At 34.7% G+C, this 16352-nt stretch overlaps 1 protein-coding gene across 1 annotated transcript in view; it reads left to right on the top strand.

Annotated features, from left to right (window-relative positions):
- LOC126974478 (uncharacterized) overlaps positions 1 to 16352 on the top strand; it is a 39659-nt gene that overhangs the window by 16970 nt on the left and 6337 nt on the right. Inside the window, 6 exon segments of the mRNA XM_050821995.1 lie at positions 5763 to 5833; positions 7338 to 7411; positions 8209 to 8291; positions 13298 to 13386; positions 13647 to 13649; positions 14564 to 14660. Of these exon segments, the coding sequence (XP_050677952.1) occupies positions 5763 to 5833; positions 7338 to 7411; positions 8209 to 8291; positions 13298 to 13386; positions 13647 to 13649; positions 14564 to 14660 (417 nt within the window).

Below are 16352 nucleotides of genomic sequence, written 5' to 3'. Positions count from 1 at the left end.
CGCAAGAAACTCTCCCAGCATTCTTTTTTTATGCGCTCTTTTCAATAAAAGTATACAATATTGTACAGTTGCTATAAAATAATCACAATCTAGTCCCAGGCTGTCCGATCATTTAGATATTCAGCAGTGGAGTAATAGGATTTACGACAGAGCCATTTTTTTATAAAACATTTAAATTTATTTATAGACAATGCCTGAACAGTGGCTGGGACTTTATTGTAGAAGTGTATACATTTACCCTTAAAGCTATTATGTATCTTATGAAGCCTACTAGAATTAGTTACAAGCAATCCCTTATTTCTAGTGTTATAATAATGAAAATCACTATTAAGAGCAAAAAGGTGACGATTTTTGTGAACATATATTAAATTTTCATAAATGTACTGACAATAAACAGTCATAATATTTATTTCTTTAAATTTTTCTTTGAGAGACTGTCTATAACCAAGCTGATATATAGCACGAACAGCTCTCTTTTGCAGAGCAAACACTATATCAATGTCAGCAGCATGACCCCATAGTAATATACCGTACGTCATGATGCTGTGTAAATAACTAAAGTACACTAATCTAGCGGTCGCAACATTCGTGTACTCTCTAATCTTTCTAACTGCATATGCCGCAGAGCTGAGTCTATCTGCTAGATGGGTAATATGTGGACCCCACTGAAGCTTTTTATCTAACGTGATACCCAGGAAGACCGTAGTGTCCACAAGTTCCAATCTCTGGTCATTCATAAGTACGTTGGTTTGTACCTCCGCTGTGTTTGGTGTAATGAACCGTAAACACTTTGTTTTTTTACTGTTTAAGTGCAGATTATTCGTCTCAAACCAACGACCTATCTTTGAGAGTGCATTGCTTACCTCGTCATCAATATCCGCACGTCGCTTCACTTTAAAAATAAGTGAAGTATCATCAGCAAACAATACAATCTCATGGCTATCATCTACCACAAACGGTAGATCGTTAATATATATAAGAAACAAGAAAGGACCGAGAATAGAACCCTGTGGAACACCTATTCGCACAGGTTTACCCGAAGACCGTTTGCCATTTACATCGACTATCTGAACTCTTTCGCTTAAATATGATTTTAACAGATTTAGGGCTCTATTTTTCACTCCATAATGCTTTAGTTTTAGGAGTAAAGTTTCATGGTGGACGCAGTCAAATGCTTTTGACAAATCACAAAAAATGCCCAATGCATCCTGTGACTCTTCCCAGGCGTCAAAGATGTGCTCAATGAGTCTAGTACCCGCATTAATTGTTGATAAACCCCTAGTGAAACCAAACTGATTTTTGTTCATTAATTTACAAAAATGCATTTGTAGCTGTTGAAGCAAAAGTTTTTCAAAAATTTTACTAAAAACAGGCAGCACTGAAGTAGGTCTGAAATTAGCAGGGTCAAAAGAACTGCCCGATTTAAACAAAGGTATAACTTTGCTGTATTTCATGAGGTCAGGGAACACACCCTCATCTATGCATTCATTAAATATTATTGCTAATTCAGGTGCTATAATGTCAAGTATGTATTTAACAATATTAGTCGAATGGCCCCATAGGTCTTTTGTATTTTTTAGGTTAATTAATTTGAAGATTTTTATTATATCGCTACCTGTAACATACTTAAATTTCAAGTCAGTAGAAGATACTGGTACGTGTAATTTAAGCATATCATATGCTGCTTTTGGCGAAGAGTTAAGGTATTTGGTCGTGACAATCGGGATTTCGGAGAAGTATTTATCAAATTCATTTGCAATTTCTATTTCCGAATTTATAACGCGATTATTAATATTTAAACAGATAGAGGTGTTACGGCAATTCGATCTACCAGTTTCATTGTTAATTACACTCCAAGTCGCTTTTACTTTATTATTACTGTTTTTAATTTTATCTGCAATGAAACGTGTTTTCGCTTCATGACAAACTATTTTAAAAAGCTTGGAGTATTTTTTTACATATATTTTAAATACTTCACTATTATTGTAATGTTTCTCATAATAAAGGTCATATAAGCGTTTACGACTTTTGTGGATACCCATTGTTGCCCAATCATTAAAACTATGTTTGTTGTTTACTGTCACCGTTACTGGAGTAAAAATCCTGTCAAATTCCTCACAGAAGGAGTTGAAGACTAAGTTATAGTGAAAATTAGCAGTTTCACCACAGTGTAAAAATGGTATCGTATTTACCAAATTATTTCTAAACCTCTCAAGACGGCTACCCGTAACTGGTATAATCGTCACCTTTTTTGGTCTGACATTGTCCAATCTTGTATTTACTTTTATAAGTTGCCCACTATGGTCGGACTGAAGATTATTAATTATGAGTTTACTAGTAATAGTAACATCTGTAAAAATATTATCTAAACAGGTTGCTGTTGTAGAAGTGATTCTAGTAGGTTCCCAAAATACATTGAACAAATTAAAACTTTGAAATAAATTTTTAAGGCTAGTACAATTGGCCGAAGGTTCAAGCAAGTTTATATTAAAATCTCCACACACTATAATTGACTTGCTAGTTTTGCTAAATTTTGATAGTACCTCCTCCATTCTATGTTGGAATTGTTCATATGATGCAGTGGGGGGGCGGTATACACTTACAATAATAAATTGCTCTAGTTCTATACAAGCTATCTCAATTAGTTGTTCTATAGAGAGATTAACAATATCTCTTCTATTTTTACATTTTAATCTATTATTAATAATAATTAGGGAACCTCCATGTATTGCCCTACTTCTACAAAACGAACTGACTACTTTATGTTCTCTAAAACTAAACTGGAGCTGATGACTCTTACGCCAATGTTCTGTAATACATAATATATCTATATTACAGCAGCTCAAAAACAGTTCAATTTCTAATTCCTTACTTGAGATACCTTGTATATTCTGGTGAACAATATTTATGAGCTTTATATTATGATTATCTATAGCAGTAACATTTATATTTGGTGAATGTTGCCTATTTTGTATGATATTGCAAGAGTTGTCCTCCCTTGTCAAATAACTTAATTTAAATTAATTGAAGAAAAATCTTCATTGTTATATTTTTGTACATTAGTACTAATACATTCCCCAATAGGGGCTTGTATGTCGATTATTTTACAATTTTGCCCAATAGAGGCATGTTTATTAAATAATACTACAGAGGAAGTAGTTTGTTGACTAAGACTATAAGCTACTAAAGTAGCCAGCTGTCGCTTAACTCTAAATGGTAGGTATAGGTTACCATTGGTTATTTTCATTTTATAATTAATGAATTTATTTGTGTCAAATAAAATTAAATTTTCATTGTTGTGGAATGTCGCATTATACAAAGTTGTATTTAATTTAAATATTTTTCTATTTTGCTCCTGTGTCAAATCCGAGGAGTATGGGAATGTACACATCATCACTTTAGATTTTGTCTTATTGGAAATATTAATTAATTTTTCTATATTTTTAATTAGGTCCTTATTTCTAATATTATGAGAGTTATTACCAAACATTATACCTATGATTGTTTTTTCTTTTAGATTTATTTTTGGTATGGAATTTATGAGGTTATTGAAAGTTATATTGGGTTTACATATATTTATCAACTCACAATTCTTTGCAACTGCATTATTTAATAAAGGTCCAAACCCTTGGCCAATTTTGTCTGAAAATAATATAAACCTACTTGATGCACTTGTATCCATACTTTGACTAGTTTTTAATGGGGATACACTTAGGTCTTGATAATTTTCTAGTGAATGTTTATTAGTTGTGCTGGAGCAGTGGCACATATTATTATTGTTTATAAAGGATCCAAAGTGTTCCATGTTTTCATTGCCTAATTTAATTAAGCAATCAGCCTGCTTTATATGTTCTGATATTTGCTCCTGCGCTGAATTATATTTTTGAGTAATGTTTTGCAACATTGTTTCTAGAGAAGATATTTTATTATTTAATATATCTGTATCAATTTTATGTATTGCATGGGACTCTGTTAATTCTTTATTATATTTTTGTAATTTTTTCAGCAACTCTTGGTTTTTTGACCTAATTTTGCAAAATTTTTGGCCTAGGAATTGGTTATTAAGGAGTTTGCTACTTTTTGCTATAAACCTTTTGATTTTTAAATATTTCTTTATCTTTTTATGAGAATTTGTTGTAATATAATTCTTATTATTAGTGGAGCTTTCATTTGTTAAATCTACAGTTACTATGCTTTGTTTTTGAAGCAATTCAGACTCAAGTATGTTTATTCGACTTAAAGTCCATTCATATTCAGAACTACATTTGTCAAATGAATTAATGATTTTATGTAAGCTGTCCCTTTCTAAGGTTAAATCTAAACATTTTTGGTGCATGTCTGCCAGCTCGGACTTAAGAGAAGAGTTTGTTTTAAATACTTTTTGGATCTCCAATTCACACTCTTCCCGTTCATTTAAAAGTGTTTGACAAAGATCCTTTGACTTCTTTAGCTCCTTAGCAGCACAGCTCAGCTTGTTTTCCATTTTCATGGTAGCCTTCCGGGTTTGCATAGTGAGGCTTGAAGTCTTGGGAACTTGTAGGCAGTAGTTAAGTAACTGTCAAAATATAAAGCTATATATAATCTTGTTATAATAGTGTGTGAGAAGAGGGTACAGGTTTACAGAATCTAGAAATTAACTCCAAAAGTGCAGAACTCAATGGTTTACTATGGTTAATTGCCAATTAGATTAGTTACTATATTTTTCCTTGCTATTATTAGTATGTATAGTGTAAGAAGGATAATGGTGAATATTGTATGCGGCAGTTGATGTTGTGGTCTTCAGCTCAGCTTCCACATTTTTGTCAAGTTGAGAGAGACAAACAGGGCCAATGTAGTGAGTATGAACGTAACTCACAACTGTGAGTAGTGTAAAAGTGTTATAAATTGTATATAGCTACGAAACGAACAACACACTACAACGTTAACAACTATTAGTTGTAAGTAAATAGAACAAAATACTTCCCTCGTTTTTGTTTTTTGAATTTTGTAATATGACAGTTGGGCCGGTACAACTAAGTTAGTATTCCATTATCTTCTTGAGATTATTGCGATATTCCACACTTATTTTATATAATTTATAACTTTAATGTACACAATAGCAAATCAAGATTTATTGATTTTCAATATTTCTAATTATTTAAAATAAAATTAAAATCAGCTGTTAATTTTACGTCTCAGTGCCCGGGTTGCCAACCCAAAAAAGCTTATCAGCGCGAACCAGGCGGGGGCCACATAGGTGAGCCGCGTGCAAACGTAAGACTTGTATACGCACAACTTCGTAAGGAGGAACAGGTCGGATGACTGAACGGGGCGGAGATAATTCCGTGCAGCGCATAGAGAGGGACCTGTCGATGGTCACGCCGAGGTATTTGGCCTTTGGGGACAATTCGACGGTATCGCCCATGAGTGTAATACAAGGGGGCGGTAAAAGGCGCGCCTGCCCGATAGAAATCGCCTGAGTCTTCGCCACATTGAACATAATACTATTAATATTAAAAAAATAATAATACACAAAACACAATAATAGTCTGTTTTAATCAACGACTACCGCCATCTATAAACCCACGGAAGAAAACTTCATGTATAATGTCGTCTACGTTTAACCAACATGAATTTCAACAGCCGTGATGGAGATGAATTATGTAATAATATATTAGAGCAACACGTCATAGACTGCAGTTCTGAGTATTGTCTTAACATTTGAGATATGTCATAAATCTGTATGGAGTATATATTATTAACAAGGCATGTAATAGTTTCAGAAGAGTGCGAGTCCACGACGCAGCCAGCCGGCGACCTGGACCACGAAGCTGATCAGTCCAGGACGGAGCAGGTACTGCAGGAGCATGTTGTGTGATAACTTCCAACATCAAATCGACTCGTTTGTATTGCTGCTAAATACGTATGAAGCACTCTCGACATGTACTGGCCAAAATATCCGCGGTTTGTTACAAAAATTGTTGTAATACGTTGGTGCAGAGCCATTCACAGTACACCGATGCCATTTACCACTGGGAGGCTCCTTTGCACAGGATGCCGGCTAGATTATGGGTACCACAACGGCGTCTTTTTCTGCCGTGAAGCAGTAATGTGTGAACATTATTGTTTTTCGGCCTGAAGGGCGCCGTAGCTAGTGTAATTACTGCGCAAATGAGACAACATCATATTATAATTAGCTCAAGGTGACGAGCGCAATTGTAGTGCCGCTTACAATTTTGGAGTTTTTAAAACTCCTGATCGGCACTGCATTCTTAGAAAGATCCTGTTCGTCTCGTCCATTACTGTCATAAAAAAAACCAAAGTACTTATTAAATATACCCAAGTCGCCAACTCTCAGCATTCTGGGACCGAGTGACTCCATGGCTGTCCTGTAGTATATACAGACTAGTTCCGCTTAGCCAGACACTCATATGAACTACAGAGTAATAATTAAAATGTATCTACACCCAGCTTTGAATCGTCTATTAAAGTTTCTCAAACAGTTTGCTTATTGCCAACATTAAAACACCTAATAACCATTACATGTCCAAACGAGTGTTGTAATGAAATTCAGTACAACATTACAACACTCCTTTGAATAATTATAATGGTTACTAGGACTGGCTTTTTTAATGTTAGCAGTAAGCTAACTGTTTCAGAATCTTTTATAGAGGATTCATATTATGGGTGTAGATTAAGTTTTGTATGCAACTGTTGATAATTAGGTATTGAAGCACTCGTGTCATACTATTATAAGCCCAAATTCGTGTTGTAATACTACTTTTTACACAACAGTTGCATAAATAACTATTAGAATAATAATTAAAAATGAAAATGAAAACATTAATTGAACTCATGTACGTTCATATCAGTAAGAGATATATCTAGTACATACAATGCTCTACCGAGTCCGCTTCTGTGCTGTGAGAGCCTAATAACCCCAGTTGTGTTGTCGATGGTAGGTATGTGGGACTCACCATCTCACAAGAATGCACTCTGAAAGAGGTAAATGTATACACTTTTATAATAATGTCTTAGCCGCGGTTCAGGCATTATATCTATAAATAAATTTAAATGTTTTATTTTAAAATGGCTCTGTCGTAAATCCTATTACTCCACAGCTGAATATCTAAGTGACGGACAGCCTGGGACTAGATTATGATAATTTTATAGCAATACAATATTGTATATTTCATTCAAAAGAGTGCAAAAATAAAGAATGCTGGGAGAGTTTTTTCCGTCGCTTTTTATCTCTCAGAGCGCAATTTGTTTCCGAAGCGGTGGTAGTTTTAGAAATGACATCAAAAAGTAAGGTATTTAAGGGAACCTATTTTGAGAAAGAAATGCCCTTGCTCCAGGACATATCGTCGGTCGCCAGCCCGGCCGAGCTGCCGACACCGCACCAGCCTCCCGACGAAGACCATCACCCCAGGTCAGACTCACAACTCACTCACACTAACCAAACTATATCTGAAGGACCGAGCATTGTTCGGAATCTGATGATTGGGTTGTGGTAATTGATAATAAGCAAAAATTTGTTTTATGAAATAAATTTAGATAAGATAATTATAAAATAAAAAACCAAGAAGAAACTCAAATGTGAGTGGAGGAGGGATTTTGATATTGAATAAGTGATTCTTGAATCCAATATTCAATTAAATGTGTTTGTTATAGAGAGGCTGGGGTTACGGGCGTGGCGCGCGCCTCGCTGGCAGTGCCACAGCCGTCCGAGCCGGGCTCCAGCCTGCAACTGTCCGACTCGGAGATCTGCGTCACGACCGCGCGGTGAGTGACCCGCGTTAGGGTGCGTACACACTGGTCAAACGTAACATTAAATGTGTGGACGCATAGTGTGCTTTTGGCCTTCAATTTCATAAGATAAAGATTTTACCTAACCTACTTCAAGTAAAGCAATGCAGCGACACCTTCTCTGCCACAAAATGGTGTTGTTCAAACAGAGAAAAAACTTACGCTACTAGTTATCAATTATAAATAAAGTGGAAATAGTTTATTGTACTAAAATTAACAGAATTATTACAATATTAATGTTTCAAAATTCTGGTTTAAATTATGAACAGAATTGTTCAATGTAGGAAGCCTACCGGCGGCGGCGGGGAATGTGTGGGGCGGGGCGAGGAACTAGCGATTTATTAATAAAATTGTGAATTGAACGAAGTTAAAGATAATTTGTAACATTGTTTTGACATTAAGTAATATTTGTATGTTCAGGTGCTGTCAGAACACAAGGGCGGTGCACTCCAACAACAGCTGCAAGCGGGAGAGGGGATCACCCGCCTTGCTGCCGTCGCCAGGTGTGTCACAATCATTCAACTATTCATCCAATTGTTGTGAGCCTTCTTCATTGTGAATTCCACTAAGATTCGTGTTCGATATTAGGAATGGACTGTAGATTGTTGGTAAAAAATAGAACAATGGTTATACCACCTACCTACGCCACACAGCATCAATATACTTGCGACGTATACAATATGCTGAGGACTAAATATATATTTTATTATATAAAATATGTAAATATGACAACTTTTATTTTCCGGTTCCGGTGCTCGAATTGTACACATCGTTGTAGTGCAGTCCTCAAACTTATTGTAATTAAAATATATTTACGGGTTGTTGGACACGGTGAATAGTAAAAAAACACAATCATAAGTGCTGTGGATTTGTGGAATTATCAACTATCGTGCAATAATCGTGAAAATAAAACAGATTACAACTAAACACTAACCAGCAACTACCGGATTGTGGTTAGAAATATTTCATAGAACTGTATTAGAAACGTCATTGTGTCACTATCAGTCACTGACAAGTTGAAAGTGTCAGTGGCATTTATTGCATCGGTGTTGCCAACACAAAAATTACAATTTATCATTGCGATCCATTTTACGCAACGAAGTTAAAACATGGAGAATCAATTCCAAATTCTGTTTGACAAAATGAAATTTGAAATGCAGAAACAGACGGTTGAACTGAAAGAGTCTATAACTAATTCAATAATGGAGAAAATGGATGAAAAATTAAAGCCTATTTTAGCAGAAAATAAAAGACTTGAAGATAAAACTGCTAAACCTTGAGAGAGAGGTAGAATATTTGAAAAGAGATAAGAAGTACAACAATATTATTATTTTTGGTTTAAATGAAAAAGAAGAATCTACCTCAGCTCTCATACAAGAGGTGAAAAAGATATTTAATAAAGACTTAAATATTAATACTGGGGATTATGAAATAAACAACATTTATCGCATTGGAAAGAAAAGCCTGGAGGGAAAACCGAGACCTGTTTTACTTTCATTTGTGAATTTATGGAAGAAAAATGAGGTAATGCGAGTCCGGAAAAATTTTAAAGATATATACATCACAGAGGACTATTCTAAGGAAGTTCTGGAGAAGAGAAAAATGTTACAAACTAAATTGAAAGAAGAAAGATTGAAAGGAAATTTCGCATACCTTAAGTATGACAAGCTTGTAGTAAAAGAAAATAATACAATAAACCAATGATAAAAGGAAGAGAGAAATATCTTCATCGCCGCTAGATAATATACAAGCAAAAAAGCAACAATCCTGGACGCCATCACAAAATGATATGCGTAACGCTTTCGATGTCATGAGAGGTAGATCCAACTCTCTCTCTTCCTCTTCCTCTACGGTGGATAATAGGCAATAACAATTAGCTATCGGCAACCGGAAAACACAACAATAAAAATTTAAACAACGAAATAATTGGAAATTTCCAACCTCCCCCAAGCCGATTGGTCCTCGTGGGAGAAAACGACCACGACCCTCTAAAGATAAAAAATAACAAAAAACATAAATATAATGATATACATATAGCAACTATAAACTGTCGATCACTAGGAACCACAGAAAAACTAGAAGAACTAGAACTAGTATTAGATGAAATAAAATGGGACATAACTGGAATTAGTGAAGTGAGAAGAATTGGGGAAAGAATAGAAGACCATGGAAAATACATATGGTGCACCATATTGGGGAGACGCCCGGATTGTACGGAGTCGGATTCATGGTTAAAAGAAACCTTGTCAAAAACATACAAGAACTAAGAGGAATTTCAGAACGGATTGCACTTCTCAAAATTCAATTGCCTGTAGATAGATGGTGAGGAAGATCAAGTATGGTCAATAAACCAGGTGTATTCGCCTACCGAATCAAATACAAAAGAATACATAGTAAAAATTGAAAATACTTACGTAGATTTACATCCACTATTGCAAAAGCATCCAAAAACATAATAACATAGTTATGGGCGACTTCAATGGACAGATTGGCAAACAAAAAATTGGAGAAGAAAATATCATAGGGAAGCATGGATTTGGCAATAGAAGTAAAAACGGCTCACGACTAGTATCCTTTGCTATTGAAAATAAATTAAGCATCCTTAAGAGTTTTTACGGAAAGAAACCATCGAAGAAATGGACGTGGATCTCTCCTAATGGCAGGCAACGAACGAGATCGACTTCATTATGTCTAACAATATAAAAAAAAGCAAAAAAAGGTTTGTCTGTTTTAAACAACTTTAATTTTAACTCAGATCATAGAATGGTGAGGGCTAAACTATCGGGGACACGTGTTAAAAGAGCACGACTATTTCACAACAGTATGAAAGCCATTGAATGCACCGGTAACACTAATTTACTTCTGAACAACCTCGAAATATCCTTGCAATGCGGAGGAAAAGAATGTATATCCACGCAAGATAAATACAATAGATTGCTTAAACAATTAAAAATAGAAACTAATAAAGTAAATTTAATTAGTAAGACAGCAATAACATTAAAAAGTGAGCAATTATTACAAGAACGGAAAGAACTTAAGAACGGAGAAAACAAGGAAAATACAATGAAAATAATAGACAAAAGATAGCAGAAATAAGCAAAAAGATAAGCGAACAACTCAGAAAAGAACGAAAAACAAAATGGTTAAGAACATTAAGAAAACATATTGAAAAAACTGGAGGAATAAAGAAGGCTTTAAAAGAAATGAATTATAAAAAAGACTGGATTCCAAACATGGAAAATAAAGGTAATGGAAAGACCAGTATAAGACCAGAAATACAAGGAATCGCTACGGAATACTATCAAAATTTATACCAAAGTCATAATGGAAAACAAGTAATTGAGGAAATTTATTCGGAAAATGAAGAGGAGAGTAAACCAATTCTAAAGGAAGAAATATTAAAATCTATCGAAACAAAAAAGCTAGATAAATCACCTGGATCCGATTTAGTCACAAATGAACTACTAAAAACTACGGTACCAGTGATAGCACCAATACTTACTGATCTGTTCAATGAAATCCTCGAAAAGGAAATCATCCCGGAAGACTGGACCAAATCATCAATCATACTGCTGCATAAAAAAGAAGATAAGGGCGATATAGGAAACTACAGGCCGATCAGTTTAATGTCCAATATTTATAAAGTATTTTCAAAAATCATATTAAATAGAATTACCAACACACTAGAGGAAAACCAACCTAAGGAACAAGCTGGTTTCCGAAGCAAATTTTCAACTATTGACCATATACACACTCTAAGACAAATTATACAGAAGTATAAAGAATATAATAAAACATATTATATAGGGTTCGTTGACTTTAACAAAGCGTTTGATACATTGGAACATGAGTATATATATATATATAGAGCAAAATACATACGAATAATTAAAAACGTATACACAGCGAGCACAGCACAAATTAAACTGGAATCTACGGGTAACGAATTTCTTATTAAAAGAGGTGTACGCCAAGGAGATCCTATATCACCTAAATTATTATCAGCAGTACTAGAGATGATCTTCAGGAATTTAAACTGGACCAAAAATGGGCTCAATATAAATGGAGAAAATCTCAACCATCTACGTTTTGCCGATGATTTTTTCTCAGAGGACGCAGGAACTCTGGGACTAATGTTGCAGCAGCTATCCGATGGAAGCGTTAAGGCCGGTCTGACAATGAATCTAACTAAAACCAAAATTATGACTAATTCCCAATAGCAGCAATCAATGAACAAATAACAGTAAATAACGAACAACTAGAATATGTAAACGAATATATATTTTTGGGCCAACTTATATCTACAGATAATTGCATGAATAAAGAAATAGAAAGAAGAATAATTAATACTTGGAAAAGATTTTGGTCTCTTAGAGAAGTAATGAAGAATAAATACCATGCTTACTATATGGATGCCAGACATGGGCGCTAACAGAATTACAAGAAACTAAATTAAAAGTTTGCCAAAATGGAATGGAGAGGAGTATTTTAGGTATAAAATGAATTGATAAAGTTAAATTACAAGAAATAAAAACAAAAACAAAATTCAAAAATGCACACACTGCATACAGACAGCTTAAATGGCGTTGGACGGGATATATGTTACGAGAGAGTAAAGAAAAGTGGACTAAGTTAATAACAGAATGGTACCCAAGAGATGGCAAAAGAAATAGAGGCAGACAAAGCAAAAGATGGGAAGATGACTTCAAGAAAGTGGCTGGTCCGATATGGACCCGTTTAGCGAGAGACAGGAATACGTGGAAATCTTTAGAGGAGGCCTTTGTCGATAGACATAGAAATAATAGAATAGGTTAAATCAATTAAGTGTTTAGTAAGTAGGCATGTATATACTAATAATAGTAAGGAAAAGCAGCAATAAAGGCTATTTTTTTTTTATTTTATATATGACAACAATTTTGTCATAGTTACACAACATTTTAACCTCTATAACTTTTGTTCACCAATGCTGGGCAATATGCACCTTTTTTTTATGTAAATACGGGAAGAGACGAGCGTGACGTTCAGCTGATGATAACTGATACGCCCTGTGAGATTGAGACATAAGATTTGCATTTACCCAGTAATTTCACTAGCTACGGCGCCCTTCAGACACAGTAATGTTTACATATTACTGTTTCACGGCAGAAATAGCGCCGTTGTGGTACCCATAATCAAGCCGGCATCCAGGAGCCTCCCACTAGTAAATTTATTACTTTATTTCTTTTGTTTTCTAAAGCTATTCTGTTCATAATGTTTGTTTTATATTTTTCTTATTTTTGTTTAGTTTAGAATAGCTTGTTGGTGTGTCTATAATAAATAAATGTCCTACTTTAAAACAAAATAAGTACATTTTGTGTATGTTCATTCTGAGGCACACAGGCCCATACATTTTTTGTTCATCTTGTTTAGAAGTAAGTATACGTTTTGGATAGTTAACTAGTACAACCAAGTTCTCGCGGTAGAGCTTGTGTGTCCTCACAACTGTACGTTCTGTGGTTGTCCTGCGCAGGGAGGTGTGAGGCGCGCGAGGCCAAGCTAGCGTCACGGGTGCGGCTCAAGAGGACCGAGGACTCGGACCACCAGCTCACCGATGAAGAGGTACGTCTTCCTGGATCTAATTTGTGTCTTACAGCCTAGCGAAACTCTTAGTGATATGTGCGCTTGTATGAAGATTATAGCAATCATTGATAGATTAACAGATGACGGCTACAATCTTGTAAAAAACGGAGATAGCCAAAGTCCACTACGTTACAAAGTATACTTCGTCGCCAGTCGCCTTACGGTAAATACTAATATTTCAAACTTACGTCAAAGGACTGCACGTTTCATAACTAAACTCAATTACAATTTTTACTTAGGCAGTCCCGCCTCTTATTACATATTATTTACATCCTCTTTGGTGTCTTACATTTGAAACGCTGAATATGTTTCGATTCGTTATATAATTTAAAAAACATCTATTTCATTCATCATTTCAATAGAGAAGCTGGTTTTGGAATATCTAACATTTAAGAACGTCTTGTCTCCATATTACAATACAAAGATACTTCATCATCAGATCATCTTCTCCGTGCATTGCAACATCAAGCGTCTGCCAAGGTTACATCTTAGGTCCTTTCCTTTTCATTATGATTGTCTCTTGTTACATGAAGTTCCATAAATAGGCTAACACTTGCAATAGATAAAAGCAAAGGCATAATATTTTCTAGAAGATCACAGATCAACCATAGAAATACTTTGCATAACCTTGTCCTTGGTAGAGTTTCTAGTTCTAACAACCAAATTTCAGGCTACCAAAAAAATTAAATTGCAGTGTTCATGCATGACTGACAAGACTTTCTCGCCGGCAAGGCAGTCCCATCGCGACCACAATACATGCAATTGGATCGAAACATCGACATTAAAGTAATAAAATATGTATCGATAAAATAAATATAGATAGATAGATTAAGCTACTTAATATTATATTATGCTGTTGAATCTTATAAATCTATTTTTTTCTCTTCCTAATTAAGTTAGTAGTAGTTAGTATTTACTGTAATTATGTAACTTTAAAATGTTCTCTTGATAATCAGTCATACATATTATTGATATTAAGTAACACATGTGCTTTTGCTTCTCTTTTTGACTTTCTATATTTAATGTTTATATGAGAATTGTATTAGGTTTCAGCTGAATGTGTTTTACCAGTTAGCTTTGGTCAAGTTTATGTGTATGTACTGTAACTGTTACTGTTATTTTCATAATAAATTAATAATTAATTCGTAATCCGCAGTGGTGCGTGCAAGCGGCGGAGCGCTTCGCACTGGAGGTGTGCGCACAGGCAGAGCTCAGTGAAGCCATCGCGGGCGCGCAACAAGGTGAGTCATAATGTATACCTACTGTTACGTGTGTGTTATGTACAGTTACAGACAGATTATGAGACCATATTTACTGTTCTTGACACAACCGAAGCTACGTCATTAATGAAAACTAAAAACAGCAAAGGCCCTAGGAGAAATCCTTGGGGTACGCCAGAAAATAGTGGAGGTATAACCATTTGTGATGACACTTTGAGACCTACCACTTAGGTATGACTTAAACTTAAGATTATTATAATAGCTTTCCAACCACGCCGTAGTTGGAAAGCTTAGTAAGGAGTACTCGTATATTATTGTCGACTTTATCAAACGCTCTACTGAGATCGGTGTATATGACATCAGTTTGGATTCCGCTGTCGACGCTTTCATTCATCAACATAACTCATAAGATTTGTCACAGTAGATTTGATTTTGTTAGAAAAATGTTCTTTAAAATGCCAAATCATAAATTTATGTAAAAATTCTTTCAAAGACTTTCAGATTCATAGATAGAAGAGAAATGGGGCAATAATTAGAAACATCATATTTATCTCCTTCTTTGAACATTGGAACAATATTATCTAATTTCCATTTAGTGGAATATGAAAGTAAGGAATGTAAATATAATTTTGAGTGCAAGGGCTATAGTAGTTTTGCACATTTTTTGATAAATAGTGGTGGGATCCCGTCAGGGCCAACCCGTTCAGAACGATTGAGAGACAAAAGGGTTTTAATAATCAAATGTTCATTAGTAGACATATTACTCAAAATGGGGTTCCCGTGAACAATTATGAGATTAGCTGTTGTATTCCAATCTACTGTTCCGGTTAGCATTTACCAGTCCGTACTGTTGCACATTTTCTTTGATTAACGCGAGTGTTACACATTTAAATAAAACACTTTTAAAGGATTAAAACGTGTGCAATCGTACCTGTTTTTACATTAGATTTTTGCGTTTCATCTGCAGTCCCCCTGAAAACGAGATCTGGAAAGGTCTTAAAACTGTTCGGGTTAAATAAAATAAAATGTAACTTATACGCAAAAATCTAATGTAAAAATTGTTTAAATTACACGCGTTTTAATCCCTTAAACGTGTTTTATTTAAATCATAAGATTAATTAATAGAGGTACCTTGATATACGGAGGAGAAATAACCATCGAATAGGTTTATTATATCTTCACCCGTGTCAGCCGTCGTATTATTGTGACTCATTTTGCTCGGAAGCGATGATGAAGAGCAAGTTTCTAGCTATATAGGGTGGTTTTTTGAGAAAGGCGGTGATGGCCAAGTCGGAAATTACGAGACTTAGAGAAAAGTCGTGAAAGGTGTCATGCCCTCGATTTATAAAAAACCAATAATTGCATATTTAGTTTTTTTAAATTTCTTAAATTTTGACCGAAATCGACCCGAATAATTAAAAAAAAATACCTTCTGTATTATTGAACCAATGTACTCTGTTATAATTTTATTTTCATATCTCACTTTTACCTAACAAATAAGTTGGTCAAAATGGTTTCTTTTGACTCCAATGCATAAGTTTATACGTCTCTCTAATGACCTTAGTTTGAATAGGAGGTGAGTTTTCTTCTGTGTAAAAAAAAAATAAAACAAAAATATTTGGTACTTCCTTTCATTTTTAGTAATAAATACATTTCTTTTTATTTTTGAAAAATCATTCGGGGTCGATTTCCGTCATAAGGTCAAGAAATTTTTAAAAACTAAAT

The sequence above is a fragment of the Leptidea sinapis genome, chromosome 2, assembly GCF_905404315.1.
Source record: "Leptidea sinapis chromosome 2, ilLepSina1.1, whole genome shotgun sequence".
NCBI classification, from domain to species: domain Eukaryota; kingdom Metazoa; phylum Arthropoda; class Insecta; order Lepidoptera; family Pieridae; genus Leptidea; species Leptidea sinapis.
Note: the sequence above shows the minus strand (reverse complement) of the source record. Positions and strands in the feature narration are given on the sequence as shown.